Source organism: Phaethon aethereus, assembly GCF_964289735.1.
Source record: "Phaethon aethereus genome assembly, chromosome: 1".
Taxonomy (NCBI): Eukaryota; Metazoa; Chordata; class Aves; order Phaethontiformes; family Phaethontidae; genus Phaethon; species Phaethon aethereus.
In genome coordinates this window covers 77,864,831-77,882,167 of record NC_138575.1, presented here as the reverse complement: position 1 = coordinate 77,882,167, position 17,337 = coordinate 77,864,831, and the positions used below count along the sequence as shown (strand labels likewise).

Genomic DNA, 17,337 nt, shown 5'->3' with positions numbered 1-17,337 from the left:
CCTATCTTTCTCAGAAGCCCCCTTCAGGTACTGGAAGGCTGCAATAAGGTCTCCCCAAAGCCTTCTCTTCTCCAGGCTGAACAACCCCAACTCTCTCAGCCTGTGCCCACAGGAGAGGTGTTCCATCCCTCTCATTATTTTTGTGGCCTCCTCTGGACCTGCTGCAACAGGTCCATGTCTTTCCTGTGCTGAGGGCTCCAGAGCTGGATGAAGTACTCCAGATGGGCTCCCACCAGAGCAGAGTAGAGGGTCAGAATCCCCTCCCTTGACCTGCTGGCCACACTGCTTTGGATGCAGCCCAGGATACTGTTGGCCTTCTGGGCTCTGAGCGCACATCGCCAGCTCATAGAATCATAGATTCTTTGGGCTGAAAGGGACCTTTTAAGGTCATCTAGACCAGCTCATTTCCAGCTTTTCATCCACCAGTATCCCCAAGTCCTTCCTGGCTGGGCATGGGTCCCTTCATCCCCCAGCCTGTACTGATACCAGGGGTTGCCCCAACCCGGGTGCAGGTCCACCCATCAAATCCATATCTCTTCAATTTAAAAAGAAGCATGTTGTGGGGTATCATGTCAAAGGCCTTCCAGAAGTCCAGCTAGATGACATCTGTAGCTCTTCCCTTGTCCACTGATGTGGTCACTCCATCATAGAAAGCCACTAGGTTGGTCAGGCAGGACTTGCCTTTGGTGAAGCCATGCTGGCTTTCTCGAATCACCTCCTTGTCCTCCATGTGCCTTAGCACAGCTTCTAGGTGGATCTGTTCCATGATCTTCCCAGGCACAGAGGTGAGGCTGACAGGTCGGTAGTTTCAAGGGTCTTCCTTGCTACCCCTTTTAAAAATGGGTGCAATGTTTTGCTTTTTCCAGTCTCCAGGGACTTCATCCGACTGCCATGACTTTTCAAATATCATTGTCAACTACATCAGCCAAATCCCTCAGGACTCTGGGATGCACCTCGTCAGGTCCCATAGACTTGTGTATGTTCATGTTCCTCAGGTGGTCTTGAACCTGATCTTCTCTTACAGTGGGAAGGACTTTGCTCCTCCAGTTCCCATCTTGCAGTCCATTCACTCGAGAGGTGTGGGAAGAGATTGCCAGTGAAGACTGAGGCAAAGAAGTTGTTGACTACCTCAGCTTTCTCCTCATCCATTGTTACCAGTTTGCCAGTCCTGCTCATCACAGGAATGCTTCCTTTGACCTTCCTTTTCTGGCTGACCCACCTGTAGAAGCTCTTCTTGTTACTCCTTGCATCCCTTGCCAAGTTCATCTCCAGCCATACCTTGGCCCTCCTGACCTCATCCCTACACTCTTCCCAGGGTGCCTCTCCCTGCTTCTACTGCCTGTGCATTTCCTTCTTGCCCTTTAGTTTGCCCATCAAGTTTCCACTCAGCCGTACTAGTCTCATGCCTTCCTTTTCCAATTTCTTACTAGTGGGGATTGAGAGCTCTTGTGCTCCATGGAAAACATCCTTAAAGATCTGCCAGCTCTGTTCTGCTCCCTTGTCCCTGAGGGCAGTTTCCCAGGGGGTCCTGTTGACTGTCTGAAGCACTGGAAGTTTGCTTTTGTAAAATTCAGGGTCCTGACTTTAGTCTTTCCCTGCCTCATATCCCTCAGGACTGTGAACTCCACCAGTGCATGGTCACTGCAGCCCAGGCTGCCTCCAGTCTTGATGTCACCAACTAGCTCACATGCATTGGTGACCAACAGGTCCAATATCTCATCCTCTCTGGTAGGGTTGTCTATTAGCTGGCACAGGAAGTTATCCTCAATGCATTCCAGGAGTCTCCTGGATTGCCTATAGCTCTCCATGTTGCTTTTCCAGCAGATACTGGGGTGGTTGAAGTCCCCCAGCAGGACGAGAGCCTGCGAGCACCATGCCTCCTGTAGCTGGAGTAAGGAGGCTTAGTCAATAGGCTCCCCTTGATTGGGTGGCCCGTAGTACACACCAACCACAAGGTTCCCTTTGTTGCCTCAGTCCCTGATTCTTACCCGTAAGCTTTCAACCGGCTCATGGCTATTCTTCAGAGACAGCTCTTCACACTCTATCCATTTCTTGAGGTAGAGGGCAATGCCTCCGCCCCTCCTTCCTTGCCTGTCCCTTCTGAACAGCCTGTAGCCATCGATAGCTACACTCCAGTCATGGGATTTGTCCTACCAAGTTTCAGTAGTGGCAACAAGGTTGTAGCTTTCTAGCAGCACGATGGCTTCCAACTCCAACTGTTTGTTGCCCATGCTGCATGCATGGTGTAGAGGCACTTCAGCTGGCCGTGTCACCTTCTTAGAGGAACACCCCTTAATTCTTGTGAGGTATTTCGTTGGTGCTTCCCTGTTGGCTCCTATTGCCTCAGGAGCCCCCGGCTCATTTCCATAAGACTTCACGTGTGCTGCAGTGTAGCAACAGGCTGAGGGGCCTTGCTAGTACTCCATCCCACTAGCCTTGGCATGTCATCCCACAGCTTGTCATGGGTAAGCCTGATATTGTCCCCCTCCCCCTTCAAGTCTAGTTTAAAGCCCTATCAATAAGCTCCTCTACCTCACGAGCAAAGACCTTCTTCCCCTTTTGAGAAAGGTTAATCCCATCTGATGCCAGCAAGTCTGATGCTGTGTAGGCCATCCCATTATCAAAAAATCCAAATCTGTGGCAGTGACACCAGCCACAGACCCATATAGTAATAGACTGGACCCGTCTGTTTCTTCCAGTGTCCCTGCCTGTAAGTGGAAGGAAAGAGGAAAAAATAACCTGTGCTCCGGATTCCCTCACCAACCGTCCCAAGGCCCTGAAGTCTGTTCATCACCCTTGGGCTACGCATTGCGGTTTCACAGAATCACAGAATCATTAAGGATGGAAAAGACCTTTAAGATCATCAAGTCCAACCATCAACCCAATAGCACCATGCCCACTAAACCATGTCCTGAAGTGCCACGTCTACACATTTTTTGAACACTTCCAGTGGTGGTGACTCCACCACCTCCCTGGGCAGCCTGTGCCAATGTTTGACTGCAGGAGAAAGATGGACTTCACAACTCTATGAGAGTTATATTCCAAAGCCGTTTATTGTCTTGGCTGACTCCAATATATATCATAATTTTTCTTTAGTCACCGTGCACACACTCATGATTGGTTACAGCTTGTTACACACTTTATTGCAATTGGCTATATACAAAATATCACGCGCTGTCCATGCACCTCTCACACAGTCAGGATTCGCTGCCTGCAGGTGTCCATGCGCTCCTTTGCTTCCTCTTAGTTGTTTACCACAGCTCCTTCTCCTCAAGGCCGAGCCGTGCAGATATCCATCTGTTTACCAGCTTCTCAATGCCACAGCTCCTTCTCCTTAAGGTCGAGCCCTTGCAGGGTGATCCCAACCACTCATTAAAGAAATTTTTCCTAATATCTAGTCTAAACATCTCCCGGCACAACTTGAGGCCATTTCTTCTCATCCTATCACTAGTTACTTGGGAGAAGAAGCCAACATCCACCTCGCCACAAGCCCCTTTCAGGTAGTTGTAGAGAGCGATAAGGTCTCCCCTCAGCCTCCTCTTCTCCACACTAAACAACCCCAGTTCCCTCAGCTGCTCCTCATAAGACTTGTGCTCCAGACCCCTCACCAGCTTCGTTGCCCTTCTTTGGACATGCTCCAGCAACTCCTAGTGATGTCCTTAACTTGGGCCCCAGGGAGGCACCAGACTTCCCTAAGAGGAGGGTCTGTCCAGCATATTGGACCTGTTGTTACCCTCAGAAGGGAGTTGCTGATAACTATAACCCATCTTTTCTTTCTCATGGAGGTGGTTGTGATACAGGGAGTTGGCCTTTCTGACCTGGCAACATCTCTGCTGTAGATGGACTGTCATGGACTCACCTTCCACATCCGGAGCCTCATACCTGTTATATAGAGGCACCTGAGAAGGCGAGGTGGGCAAGGAGGGGGTTTGCTGCCACCCTGAGCATGGGCTTGCCTCCATTCGCTCCTTTCCTTTAAGCTACAGCCTTCAGCCTGGCAGGTGGAGGATACAGGATCCCCTTGATCTTGTGTTTTTTCTGGTGGCTGTTCCTGCTTCTGTTGCAGGGAGGCCAAAGCATGGTTCCACCAGTCTCTCTCTTTCTCAGACTCTCTGATGCTCCGTAACATTTCTACTTCCTCTTGTAGATCTGCCAGGAGGCTGAGCAGATCGTCCACCCAATGACACCTCACACAGCGGTTCTCACTGCTGCCATCCGCTGCCAGCGAGAGGCTCCGGCACCCTCTGCAGCCCGAGACCTGGATGGCTGCACGCTTTCACGGGAGCTCTCTGGGTTGCCACATCCATTCTGGCAGACATGGGTTTCTGCCACGGCTAAGCTCCTTCTGAGAGGGTCATGACCACCAGTTGAACTCACCTCTGGAGCTGGTAGGGCGACCGTGCCCTTCCTGCGTGCCCTTCCGTGCGAACTGCCGTGCCGTGTCTGGTGGCAAGCTTAGAATAGAGGATGTAGCTGGAATAGACATAGCAAGTGACCTCTCCACACGCCCTTAGATGTGATCTTAACTGAAGAGGGTTGGGGAGTGTGATGGTGGAACGTAACTGTGTTCCACCTGCTTTATGGGAAAGTGAAAAGAAACAAAATTTTCCAACACTCACTCTTGTGCCTTCATGTCATGAAAATCCTGACTCTAAGAAAAGCTCATATTTTCTCATAAAGAGAAGCTGGTACTGTTCATCAAGACTGCATATTCTGCTACAAACTCAATTACACAGACCTGTAACTGTGCTTTCACAGCCTTTAGAAGACAGGAGAGGAGGGACAAACAAGGCTACAGGGACATGCAACATCTTGACCCTTTTTCATCTTGTATATCTTTGATATGGAGGTCAAGGCCTGGATTGGAAGCACAGTACCTCTCACCTTACAAGCTCTCCCAGTCTTTAATGTTTTTTGGGGGATTTCTAAAGTCTCTCTATACATCATCTTTACACTTGTGATTTCAGCAGTTTTGGATGAACACTAATCAGCTTAGAAGCAGACGGGGTACTTGTCAAAAAATGGCAGGGAGAGAAAAGCCTCAGGGATGCTTGCAGTATTCAACAAGCCAGTGTGAGCTAACATGTCAGAAAAACAAACCCGTCTTCCTATTGTTTCATGAGCCTTATCAAAATCTGCAGTAAGTCAACTTTCAGACATTTTACAAGTCCCATAAGCAAAAACACATCCACACAGCTCTTTTGCAACAGCCCCTGAATTAAAAAAAATAACCAGAGAAATAACCAGAGAAATGTGTGATATGTTTATACAACAGCTACGTTAACTATTCCACGTCTTCTAACATTTTCCAGTATTCGTTGTGCTAACAACCCGTTTTAATAAAGGGAACTTTGATCCTAGGCTGTGCAATGGGTGGTCTTAAAGTTACGTTAAGACAGGTGTTATCAAGCAGGCTGATCCACCAAGTATTTTTAGCTCTGAATTTTGAGGCAGAATTATTATTTGAGAAACTTGTCTGACTTGTCATTTGAGAGTGTGTGATTGGGAATACTGTTTTGTAGTGAGCTTATTAATTAAACATCTGACGGTCAGAGCATGACAGGGTAACCTACTTGATCAGTTCACAAAGAAGAACATTTGAAAAGGTCTTGTAAAAAATGCATTATTGTTTTAAAAGCTTTGCAAACTTGATTTTTCTGAACAAAACACTATAAATTGTATTCATTACAGCTATGTTCAGCCTATCAGGACATCGAAAAAGCCTTCAGAGCAATTGATGTCAGTTGGAGTGAATTTGTGTCTTTGGATTACTTGAAGTCAGTCATAAATGGCTTTATATTTCCTTTGCCAAATGAAACTTTTCAAGAGCTAATGAATAGGTAAGAATCTTATTATTTTCTTAGGGGACATTTTTTAGCGCTGCTGCCTTATAACTTTATTATTGCATTTTGTGACTACCATCATTAATTCATCTTACTTGTGCCTGTGTTGCAGTATGTAAGGCACAGCATGTAAAAGATGATATAGCTGGGTATAAAACCAAGATTTTTGCAGCAAGGTATGTAAGTTTAATGGAGTAGAAGCTTTAAGTTACTGCTTGCTTTCTTCTATTTACTCACAAATTTGTATTTAATTTCCTAAACGGAGCATTACTGTCTTGAATTCAAATGACTAGTGATGTGGGATGGTGTGAATTTGCTGGAAGAGCACTTTCATGAATGTTAGCACCATATTTGCATGGTGACAGTGTGATTCTACAAGCCTCTCCTTTTAAAATATGCTGGTGTGTCAAGGAAAAGAAAGGAAGAAATGAAACTAAAGTGAATGAATGAACTAATGCTGAAAGCTTTCATTCTGCACTGCTCACTGTCAGTCACTGAAAAATATAACTGAAAGGACACTTCTGTGCTGCATAGTAAAGCAATTTCATACCAGGAAACTTGAATTTAAATTAAAATGAGGCAAAAATCTTTTGAACTTAGATTTTGACATTGTAAATATTTTTATTGAAACTGCTATGAAGTCTGAGAAATCATGCCAACTACTGGATTCAAGTCAACGTACTATTTTACTGTAACCAGGCACCTTTGTCATATTATGATCAAAACTGAAATAATCTTGTAGGCAGTATAGCGTACCGAAGATAAATGGGTAGAAAAAGTTTTCCAGCCCAGCTTCAAGGTTCTCAGCAGAGTTTAGGCCACAGGACTTTTTCCAAAATATGATTTCCTGGACATGATCACTTCAGCTTATGCTGACTAGCTTCCTAAACCACTATTTCCTTTTTAAAGACAAAATACCATAGATATTGATACTTTTGTGGCTTTTGGTTAAATCTAGACCAGGATCCCTTATGAATAAACTTTTGTACTCAGAAACCAAAAATTATGAGAAGAAAACTGCCAGAATATACTTTACGCTTGTTGGCAGCAGCGCCAAGGGCATACGGCCAGTCCAAGAGAAAGGAAGAACAACTTAACTCTTATTCAACATTTTTAGTCCAAAATGTTGCTTAAGCTTACAACAGGACAAGGCACCCAAATCATACCGTGTGGGGTAACCAGATCATGCCTTACTGTTCTAATGATTCCACAATTTATAGTTTATCTGTTTAAATTGTTGGAAGAATAGAATCATCCATGTAAATAATCAGTGGAGTTGTTTTTTTCTTTACATGTGCTAGTTAGCCGTAAAGAGCTCAGCGCAGATATAAGCTTTACAGCAGCAGGTGCTGTATGAGAGTGTCATCTGCAGTAACCATATTGCTTTGTGCATTCAGCAGATAAATATGATTTGCTTATAGTCATTCACGGTGTTATATAACAATGATCAACTATTATTTTGTCAAAAAATCACTATTATAGTTGTTTTCTTTTGTTAATTCATGTCACTTGCTAGTTTAAATATTAAAATAAATCTTGCTTTTAAGAACAGTTGCATAATGGAAAGATTTCTGCATGTATTCTTCCACTGGAACTTTCTCTAGCATTTGAAAAATATAGTGACATTTTAATGATGCTGTAAACAGAAATGTCCAAGCCTATGTATGCCATATTTCTTACAGGTAATATTTCTCAGATAATGTAATTCAAAAGATCCACCAGGTGAACAGAACAACAACAAAAGTTCCTCAGAGTTATCTAATTCTAATAATGAAGTAACTTCACTGTAGCTGATAATAAATGTAATAGTAATTGATGGGCAAGGGGCATGATTTCAAGGTTTTTAAGATTCTGTTTAAATAACATGACATGAGATGTTCCAGGGAGCTGTTTATAAGAAATAATACATGACAGCATTTTATGGTTGTTTGAGGTAGTTACATCTCATGGGCTCCTGATACAAAATTCAGGGCCCATTGAAGTTGATGCAGTTTTGCCTTAGACTTCAGCTGGGATTTCATCCTTGACTAGTTTAGGACCAGATTACCCATGCATTTATCTCTCAGTTTATGTCCTCACTGCAGCAAGATCAAATACATCAGAGGCAGACCATTGAGGTGTACTTCATTCAAAGGACATCACTCGTCGGAGTCCCAAATACCCTGAATTCCATCACTTCTACTCTTGAAACTTCTTTCACTCAGAAATAAAACATTGTGAACTTGAGGTTATTCAAGGAGTTGCATAAACTGAGGGAATTAATTTCACAGTATTTCAGCATTACCATGTGAGAAATATTTTGGTTATGTTTTGGAGCTTCGCTGCGGATTGTGTCCTTTCACAGGTTGAGGGGTGTGAATAAAGGGTATTCTTCTTGATGTCTGGGAGCAAATCATACATAACCAATATAAAGGCTTTGCCAGCTGAGGGCCTAACTTCTAAGACTTTCATTTCTGGTGGCTGCCAGGATTTCTAATTGGCAACTTTTATTTATGTTATAAGGTAAATCATTGTGCTCAGTTGCTCAGGACTTGGGTGAACGTCACATCAGTTAAAAACACCTGGACAATTTGCAGCAGCAGACGTAGCTTTAAACTTTTTGTGTAACCCTCATACTTAATTAATTTAATATTTGTATAAAAGCATCAGATGCTGAGGCACTGATGATTAAAAATTTCTCAATGGGTAATATTTTGTAAAGGGTCACTGTGAGATGATTTATCACATGCTTTTACCAGGTATCCATGTTGTTACAGCTCTAATAAGTCAATTCTTTTGGAAGTATATTCTTTTGTACTTGGACATAACCATAAGCATGCTTCCAAAAAGCCATGCGGAATTTATTTTTATTACTTCAGTAAGTCAGCTGGCCTACTATAGTAGATAAAATGCTGGATTACCACGCACAAAAGGTGTGTATTTTTTCTGGCCCTACAGAGGAACGATCTTCCTAAGCCTCAGTTATTCCACCTACAGTATCTACACGCTGTACTTATTACCCTTCTAGCATAGCTTGAAATCTGAGCACCAGTATTATAACTATAAAGAGAATTTGTTTTTAAATTAAAAAAAAAGAAAAAACAAAATCCTTCCTCAGTTTTTATTCCCACTAACTTAGATTTGTCTAAATAGGGCTTTCTTCAATTTCATCCATAAAACTTAATGCTGCGGAGTTCTTCCTTCCCATCCCCGTGAGGGCTTGATTCATCCCTTTCCATGACAAAACTGCGAAAGAAAAGTGCTGTGCTGGCCAGCCACAGGCAGAACTGGAAGAGCTCCACGATCCATTTCCCATCTGCGGAACAGGGGAAAACCACTGCACCTTGTGGACTGATCAATGGCACCACAATAATAGCCAGTAATGCTAGACCCTCACATTAGTATTTCTTCCTAAGTTCCCTTCAGCTCCCAGGATTTTGGCAATTGTCACTGCTAAAGACTGAGAGGCGCTTGTAGGGCTTCCAAGCAAGGAGGTGGAAGTGAAGAGGTCTGTTGCGCTTATTGATGCAGCTTTGGCTGGTTGCTCATTTTCAGCGCAGAATTGCTCTCTGCAGTGCGATTTGAGTGATTTAGGAGACCATAGACATTTGAGTGTGAAGGCATCTCAGTTGGGGGCTCAAAATAAACAGTTGTTATCTTGGCCTTATTTTAAAGATCATCTGTTATTTCACACTGTTTGTTTCATATTCATTTATCCAAGACAATAATCAGATATGAAATATCTATCCTTCCTACAGCTTTTTTTAATAACCCATGCCTCAATAGTATTGTTGGCAAAGCCTGCCCCTGCAGAGACTGAAATGGTTCCCCTGGTGAAATCTGAATGCCAGCACAGCCTCTGTCTTCATTTACCTTGAGTCTTCAGTGCTTGGCCCTTCCCAGCCCTTCTTCTGGGCTCTGGTGCAATTGTGCTGCTTGTGCAGTGGAAGATGCTCAGCCCTTGGGCCACGGAGCCGTGGTGTGTGGGTGCGTGCCACTCGTAGGTGGAACCACTGTGAAAAACCTCCCCTCCCATTAAATACCCCGCGCTGTCTGGTTGCAGTCGGCCAAAGCCTGGATGCTGTGATTCTTGTAACTTCGGGTTTCAGCTTTGTTGGCGGAGACTGGGAAACTGCTGGGTAGTAAAAAAAGTGGAGTTTTTTTGCAAAAGATCCAGGAAGTCTTGCATACCTCTGACTGCATTTGGTAATTTTTTAGCTTTGTCCTATGCATCCTGGATTAGCAAATGCTCTAAACACCATCTGCCACCGTTGTCAAGGAGCATTAGGAGTTTTAAAAGCTTTTCTGAGATGACTAGAGTAGCAAGTCGGCAGGTTTCTGGTAATATGTGAGGGACGTAATTGCCTACAAAGCACCATCTGAAGTCGCAGGGTGTTTACCCGTGCTCATTGGAGCTTTCTGCAGTACCGTTGAAACTGAATAGGGGATATGCCAATGGTTTGGGGGGTCATGGGATCAGGTCCTTATTGATTTTAAAGTAATTATTCACGGAATATGATACTAGGTAACTTCCCAGGATTTTTACCATAGTTTAGCACTTCCAGCACTTTCGAAGTTTTCAAATTTGGATACAGCGAACACCATAACACTTAAAAAAACCAACATACTATTCCCCTTTGTTATTTTTTCTACTGTTATGTGTAAATAATGAGAAGGGATGCATTAAATATTATGTCATTCTAGACATCCGTAATGTGAATGTGTCTGAACTGCTCCTCCTAGACACTATTTTATAGTCACCGGAGAGAAACAACGGGCAGGATTCATCTAACCAGTTTTAGATGTCTACTTTAGGATGAGCTGAAGCCTGTCCTGAAAGTGCTTGTTTCTCCCCAATGACTATAAAGGGAACTTCGAGCGACTCGCTCAGGTGCAGGCAAGTGCATTTGGTTAGATGAATTCTCGCTTGGGGTCTAGTTGTTCCACAGCTAGACGTTTGGAACTGAGAAAACAAGTTGGCTCAGTTTACATATTTAGTAACAAAGAAAAGCTATGCAAGCTTACTCTAATTATGAATGTTGCACACATTGATATTATAATGATGATGTGATGTTCTAATTCAAAATTCTTCTTGGAACATAGAGTGTTTTTATAAAAAAATCTTTTAAAACTGTTTTCTTTTTTTTTAAATCAGATTTGGACTGAAAGCCACAGGTAAAATTGCTTGGCAAAAATTTTTAGAAAAATTCTAGGATGTTAGGAGCACCTTTGAAAACAGGCAGACAATTCCTATGAGAAAAAAACATAAGTAAGTAGGAAGTTCCTTTTTAATGTGAGTAACCTGTGGTATACATATTTGTTGAAAACGAGAAGAGTATCCACTCGATGATCACCCTTGATTAAATTCACATAAAAAAATAGTTTTTCAATTCTCTAAGTGCACACTCTTATTTTGAATCCTGTCAAACCCTGAGTCTTAACGAGGTGATTTATTCTTCCTGCTCTGAGAAGAATATAGTGTGCTGAAGAGGGTGAAACATGAAAGCATTGCAAAGACTGTCTTTTTTCCTGTTGCAGAGTAAATCCACCTAGAGGAGATGAAGCTTTCCCCAGCGACACTGTTCTTCAGAAGCTGCGCAGATACATCCAAGATGCTTATCCCTCTTTAAAGCACGTATTCCTTACACTTGATGAAGTAAGAGCAATTATTTTTAGATGTGGCCTTGGTTAATTATTCTTACTGCTAAACATTTGTGTCTTGTATCTGCTTCAAAGTAATCTGGTGGTTGCCAGTCTTTGTTTTCTGTTCCAGCAGCACAGAGAGTCTGTTTTTCAAATTCCTTTAACATAGATATGTGCAACCGGGGACTAAATAATCTGTAACAACCTCTCTGATAAACAAAAATTATTGACCTCCTACAATTTCACTGGAAGTCATGTTGGCCAGTTCTTTAATCATCCCTGTGGCTGCCTTTGAACCCCTGCTAGTTTTTCTGTATATTTCATGAAATGTTACGACAGAAATGAGAATTGGTGCTTTCATAGAAGTTGCACTCATACCTCAAAAATAAATATAACTTTCCAGATACTGCTAAGTGTTCCCCTGTTTCTACATGCAAGGATTGCCCGAGTCCCTTGTGCCTAACATCATACTGGCAATTTATTTATGCTTTGTTTATATATTATGACCTGCAAATCTTTAAGAGTAACTGCTTCTTATAATTAAGATTTTCTTTCTGTTCTGCCATATTTTCTCCATTTCTTAGTGTAGGACTTTATGAGAAAGCTTATTCTTTTCTTGTGCTTATCCTTCCCCACCATGCTGTGTCAGCAGTTTGTTCTCTTCATCATTTTACCATTCCATTTGTCTTTCAGTTATCTATGGTCATCTGATATTTTAAAGTTTTCAGGGTTTTTTCAGGTTATTTGTACACATGTGTATGTATATAAATACATATACAGGGAGAGAGCGCGCACTGTGTTTATTCTGCTTATACACACACACACACACAGAGACACACGTCTAAAAAGGATGTACAGCACAGGGCTAAACATCAGTCCCCTGCAAGACCTCATTAGAAACAGACTTCCTTGAGAATGAGTATCTACCATTCCATGTGAAGGGTTCTGTCACCTGTCACACTTGATTGACACTTGCCATTTGCATCCGCAGTGTTCTCATTTCCTGGTCAAAACGTGCGCGCCGCTGGGCGTAAGGAAGGTGCGCTCGTGCCTCGGGCAGCAGACCGCCCCAGGACAGCAGCACAGGCTGTTTTGCCTCTGCCGGAGTCCTGGACAGCCCAGTTAGTTGCTGCTTCCAAGAGAGGGATCCAGATGTGTTAATTTGCAGCCGTTGACATCCCGATGTTGACGGGCACCATTGGTGTTGGGCATTACATCCTGATTATGCAGGGTTCATCTCCAAACTTGGCTCTGCATTCCCTCTCCCCGCTCTTCCTCCCGCTCAGGGCTCTCTGGGACCACGTGGATCGCCAGCTCTCGTTGCCTACCACAGTCTATCATCGAGCGTGGCAGCTCCCAGAAAAGCTGATTTCCTTATCGGTAAAATGAAATGCAATACCTGCCGGCTTTGACATGTAATGCAGAAGGAATGCTACGAAAAATGTTCAGTCTCAGGTGATCAACACGAGAAAAGTCTGCTTGGATGTCCTATTTCCTTTCCACAGCCAGGTGTGCGTAGTAACATTTAGTAAATGCTATTCTGCTCAGCTGCTGTATGCAATAGTTTGACAAGGAAGTGGCCTCACCAGTGAACCCAATATTAATGTCTAAACATGTATGAATTTGTAACGTTCCTAAATATTTATGTAACTGTGTGAGTGGGTTTTCAGTTGTTGTGAAAACCCCATGTAAACCAAGTAAAGACATTTGCTCCTGTCTTAGAGTTAACAAAAGTAAGTTTCCTGCTCTTTTTTTTCAGGAGATAGAAACAGATTTGAACTTGAATGTCTTCTGTTCCAGGACTTAAACACATTCATGTTCTTATCTAAAAGTTTTTAATAGGTCCGTGCAGCATCCTTCTGATACTTCGTCACATCACTGTCCAGCCCACAAGCAACTGCCTTCTCCCTTTTTCTTCCAGCTGACTTCTTTCTGAATTGTTCTTGACGTGTTGGAGTCTAAAATGCTACTGGTCCCTACCTATTAATAATTATTTTCTGAAAACAAATTCCCAACCTCGTAGCAGTGCTTTCCAACGTGCAAGCCAGAAATATAATGTTCCCTGTAACTATACTACAAATTTGACTTTAAAATGTTGAATCAGATTGATGTTTTATAAGAGGATGACTGAAGCACTCTTTGATGTTCTTTTGTGAGTCTTGCAATATTTTGTGATTTACTTTAAAACTCAGATCCTACCAAAAATAGTTATACAAGTGTTTCAACATCAAGGAATTAATAATAAAGTAACTTCTCTAGCCTCCCTAGAATGTTTTCAGAAATGTTTGCCATGTATTCTGGAACACAGAAACAAAAAGGCATTAAAAATAATTTGCGTGGGCAACATTCAGTATAAATTAGTTGATTTTTTTAAAATTAAAAAATATTATTACTGTATATGTTATTTTTATACATTCCATTATATGGAGTGCATTGTTTGATAGTTCTTGGTTTTGATCACGTGGTGTCCCAGTCACCTAAAGCATTGGCATTTGTGTCATTTGAAGATGTGGCATCATATTTATTTATGACTTTCAGAGTCATGTTGTTGCATCTCCTGTAAATTTAGACATTTAGAATTGCAGTATCAAGTTGTAATCCTTCACCTGCCTGATTTATTTTTTATTGTATTTTATTTTATTTTATTGTAGTCTCCTTTAAAAAGAACTTGTTCACCTCAGGGCCAGGAATTCAAGTAGTATTGGCAAGTCTCCTAACTCAACTTCTTACATGTATCAGATTTATAAAAGCAACTAGACTGTTTTCTGTGGTGAAACACGGCATCAGGTAAACTTTAGAGTGTTCCCAGTGTTATAAAATGTTTAAAGGAACATAGTTAGTGGTTTTACTGTTATATCTCAATACTACAGAACATGAATACCTATTTAACATTACATGCTGAAGGAGACCAACTGGTTGTGATTGACAGTTTCAGTTTTGGGCCCCTCACCACAAGAAGGATGCTGAGGTGCTGGAGCCTGTCCAGAGAAGGGCAACGAAGCTGGTGAGGGGTCTGGAGCACAAGACTTATGAGGAGCAGCTGAGGGAACTGGGGTTGTTTAGTGTGGAGAAGAGGAGGCTGAGGGGAGACCTTATTGCTCTCTACAACTACCTGAAAGGGGGTTGTGGCGATGAGGGTGTTGGTCTCTTCTCCCAAGTAACCAGGAATAGGACGAGAGGAAATGGCCTCAAGTTGCGCCAGGGGAGGTTTAGATTGGATATTAGGAAAAATTTCTTCACTGAGAGGGTGGTCAGGCATTGGAACAGGCTGCCCAGGGAGGTGGTGGAGTCGCCATCCCTGGAAGTGTTCAAAAAACGTGTGGATGTGGCGCTTCAAGACATGGTTTAGGGAACATGGTGGCGCTTGGTTAATGGTTGGACTTGATGATCTTGAAGGTCCTTTCCAACCTAGTGATTCTGTGATTCTGTGATTCTGTGACATTTAAATTGAAGACAAGCATTAATACGTGCAGGATAAGGCTACACCTTAATCCAAGATACAGCATTTTGGAAAAGAAGGGAGGTGTCCTAAGTGTGTACATCCAGATACACTGCTTAGCAATGAATATACATTCTCATGGTCCCTGCGCACACAGGAGGCATTACAGATGAGGTGAATCTCTTTCGATGATGGGAGAAAATCAGTGTGATAGATAAAGTTTATGAGAATCAGAACTGTGTAGTAATTACTATAAGTTCATATTATATAATGTAAACAGAGAGTGCTGTCATGTATTTGTAAACGTTTGTCATCTGACAGACTAACTTATGTCTGACACTGGCAATGTTGAGTCTACGGTTGCATAGTTCACTCCAGTTTCAAAAGTTCCAAGATCTGACTTTTTCTAGGTTTTGGATTGCCTTTTCATATTTAGTTCTGGAATATGCGCTTTTGATAAGACCTGTCTGTCCTTATCAGTTCTGTGGCCCTCACGATGTACAGAATTACGCTAAAATGTCTTTCTGTCAGGTTTGACGGAATGTCATGGTATGGATGTCCCATGCACTGGATTGCATGATCATCTCTTTAGTGGACAAGCTGGATTTTTTTTTATTACTTTGATTTGCTACATATTGCACTTCTTAAATTGTAGACTCTGTATTTCTGAATTGAATGAGCAATAATAGACTGAAAAAATTAAAGCTCTCAGTCTGGTTGACACAAGCAAAAGGAGCACTGGGCATATCTTCAGAAGTACTATTGGCATTTTTTATTAGATGGTTTTATATAGATGATATATCACAATTCCTTTCTAATATAATTACATAAAAACTGTTCTTTTTAGTTCTGCAGTATTTCATCTATATACATATATATATGCCCACAAAAAAAAAGAATTCACCTAGCAATTTATAGGAAAAGAAATCCGTTTCATACATTGCAGTAGATAATAATAACGCCTACAGCATTCAGGGCATGATTCAGTAAGGCACTTTACTACATGATTTTAATTCATTTACTGAACTGGAACATTACTGAATGAAATTGTTAACAAAGGCAGAGGTATAGGAGATGGTGGAAAGAAAGGCTGAAGAAAGAACTATTTAATCCCCAGCATGTGGAGGCTCCCACAGTGAAAGAAATACATGTAAGAATGGTTTATATTTATACATAACATCATGACTTTTTGTTGGAATAGACCAGTACATGCCCAGTCACATCACTGATGTTGCACTGATTTAGATAATGACCTAAGCAATAAAATTAAATCCCTTTGAATAAATAAAATTGAACTTGCAAGGTGGCCAAATAAGCAAATGCGATCTGCTTAATAAATCCTGATGTAGTATATCTTAACTTCCCACATTATCTAAGGTTTGAACAAAATGTGATTTATTTTTATCATAACAGATATTTCATCTTCATGGGTAGGACCTAGTCATTCTGCACAATTGTTTCTTGTGAAGTACAAGCTATCTTTGTAGCTTCAGTACCAGATTCCCTAACTTATTTACTGGGGGAGGTAGGTATATTATCAGGTTTTTCTTCCATATGATTTAATGCCGTGACAACAGTCTCTAAAGAAAATTCAAATACCAGATAGTAGTTTCACAAGACCATTATCTTTTGATTGCAAAACTTTAAAGTATTTCCCAGACCAACTGATGAAGTAAATAATTGTTCATCCTCTATATTATTACTGCCACCCTGGATCTCTGTGGGGGACTAAAGGGAAACAGAATTTTCTTAGGGTGAATTTTATGAACAGAAAGATATTTGTCTAGTGCTTAGCCAGGAAAACTGAATCACTGAAGGAACTATTTACTCCTAATTTTTCTATTATTGTTCCAAAGCCTTTATTCCACTCTTTCTTCTTCTCCCTCCCTCCATTATCTTTCCTCGGGTTTATTTAGAGAAAATAAAGAAACTATTTTTTTAAAAAAGTAAAAATTCAGGAACAAATTTAAAACTATAAAATGCAACAGACAGTCATAGAAAAGAGTTGGTACAAACCCATATTTAAAAATCTCCTACATAAATTATGGATATTACTTGCCATGGGAAGTGGGAGAAAAATTATGCCTTAAGTGTAGCAAAATAACAGTATCCTGCCTCTGTTGCATGAATACATTCATTTACCTATTACCTTACATTCCAAATGAGTACCCATTGGCGCGACTATGTGACTGGGCAGCAAGCCCTGGATAAAGATTCTCCCTGACAGCTGATTCCCCCTCAGTAGCCAGGTCAAGAATGCCAACAGACCCAGCCTAGTGGCATAGCTGATTTAAAGGGTGCATAAAAAGATGCAAGGGAAGCATGGGGAAAGAAGAGGAGGTCCAGTGACAGTAGGTCTCAAACGTTTCAGTTTAACACACCACTGTCAACAGTCAGAATTTCTCAAGGCTCACCATGTACTTATAATTGCAT

General features: G+C 41.7%; 1 protein-coding gene across 1 annotated transcript in view; it reads left to right on the top strand.

Annotated features, from left to right (window-relative positions):
• EFCAB6 (EF-hand calcium binding domain 6) overlaps positions 1-17,337 on the top strand; it is a gene marked incomplete at both ends in the record, with an annotated part of 114,063 nt that overhangs the window by 31,442 nt on the left and 65,284 nt on the right. Inside the window, 4 exon segments of the mRNA XM_081999877.1 lie at positions 5,692-5,840; positions 10,978-11,032; positions 11,036-11,091; positions 11,361-11,478. Of these exon segments, the coding sequence (XP_081856003.1) occupies positions 5,692-5,840; positions 10,978-11,032; positions 11,036-11,091; positions 11,361-11,478 (378 nt within the window).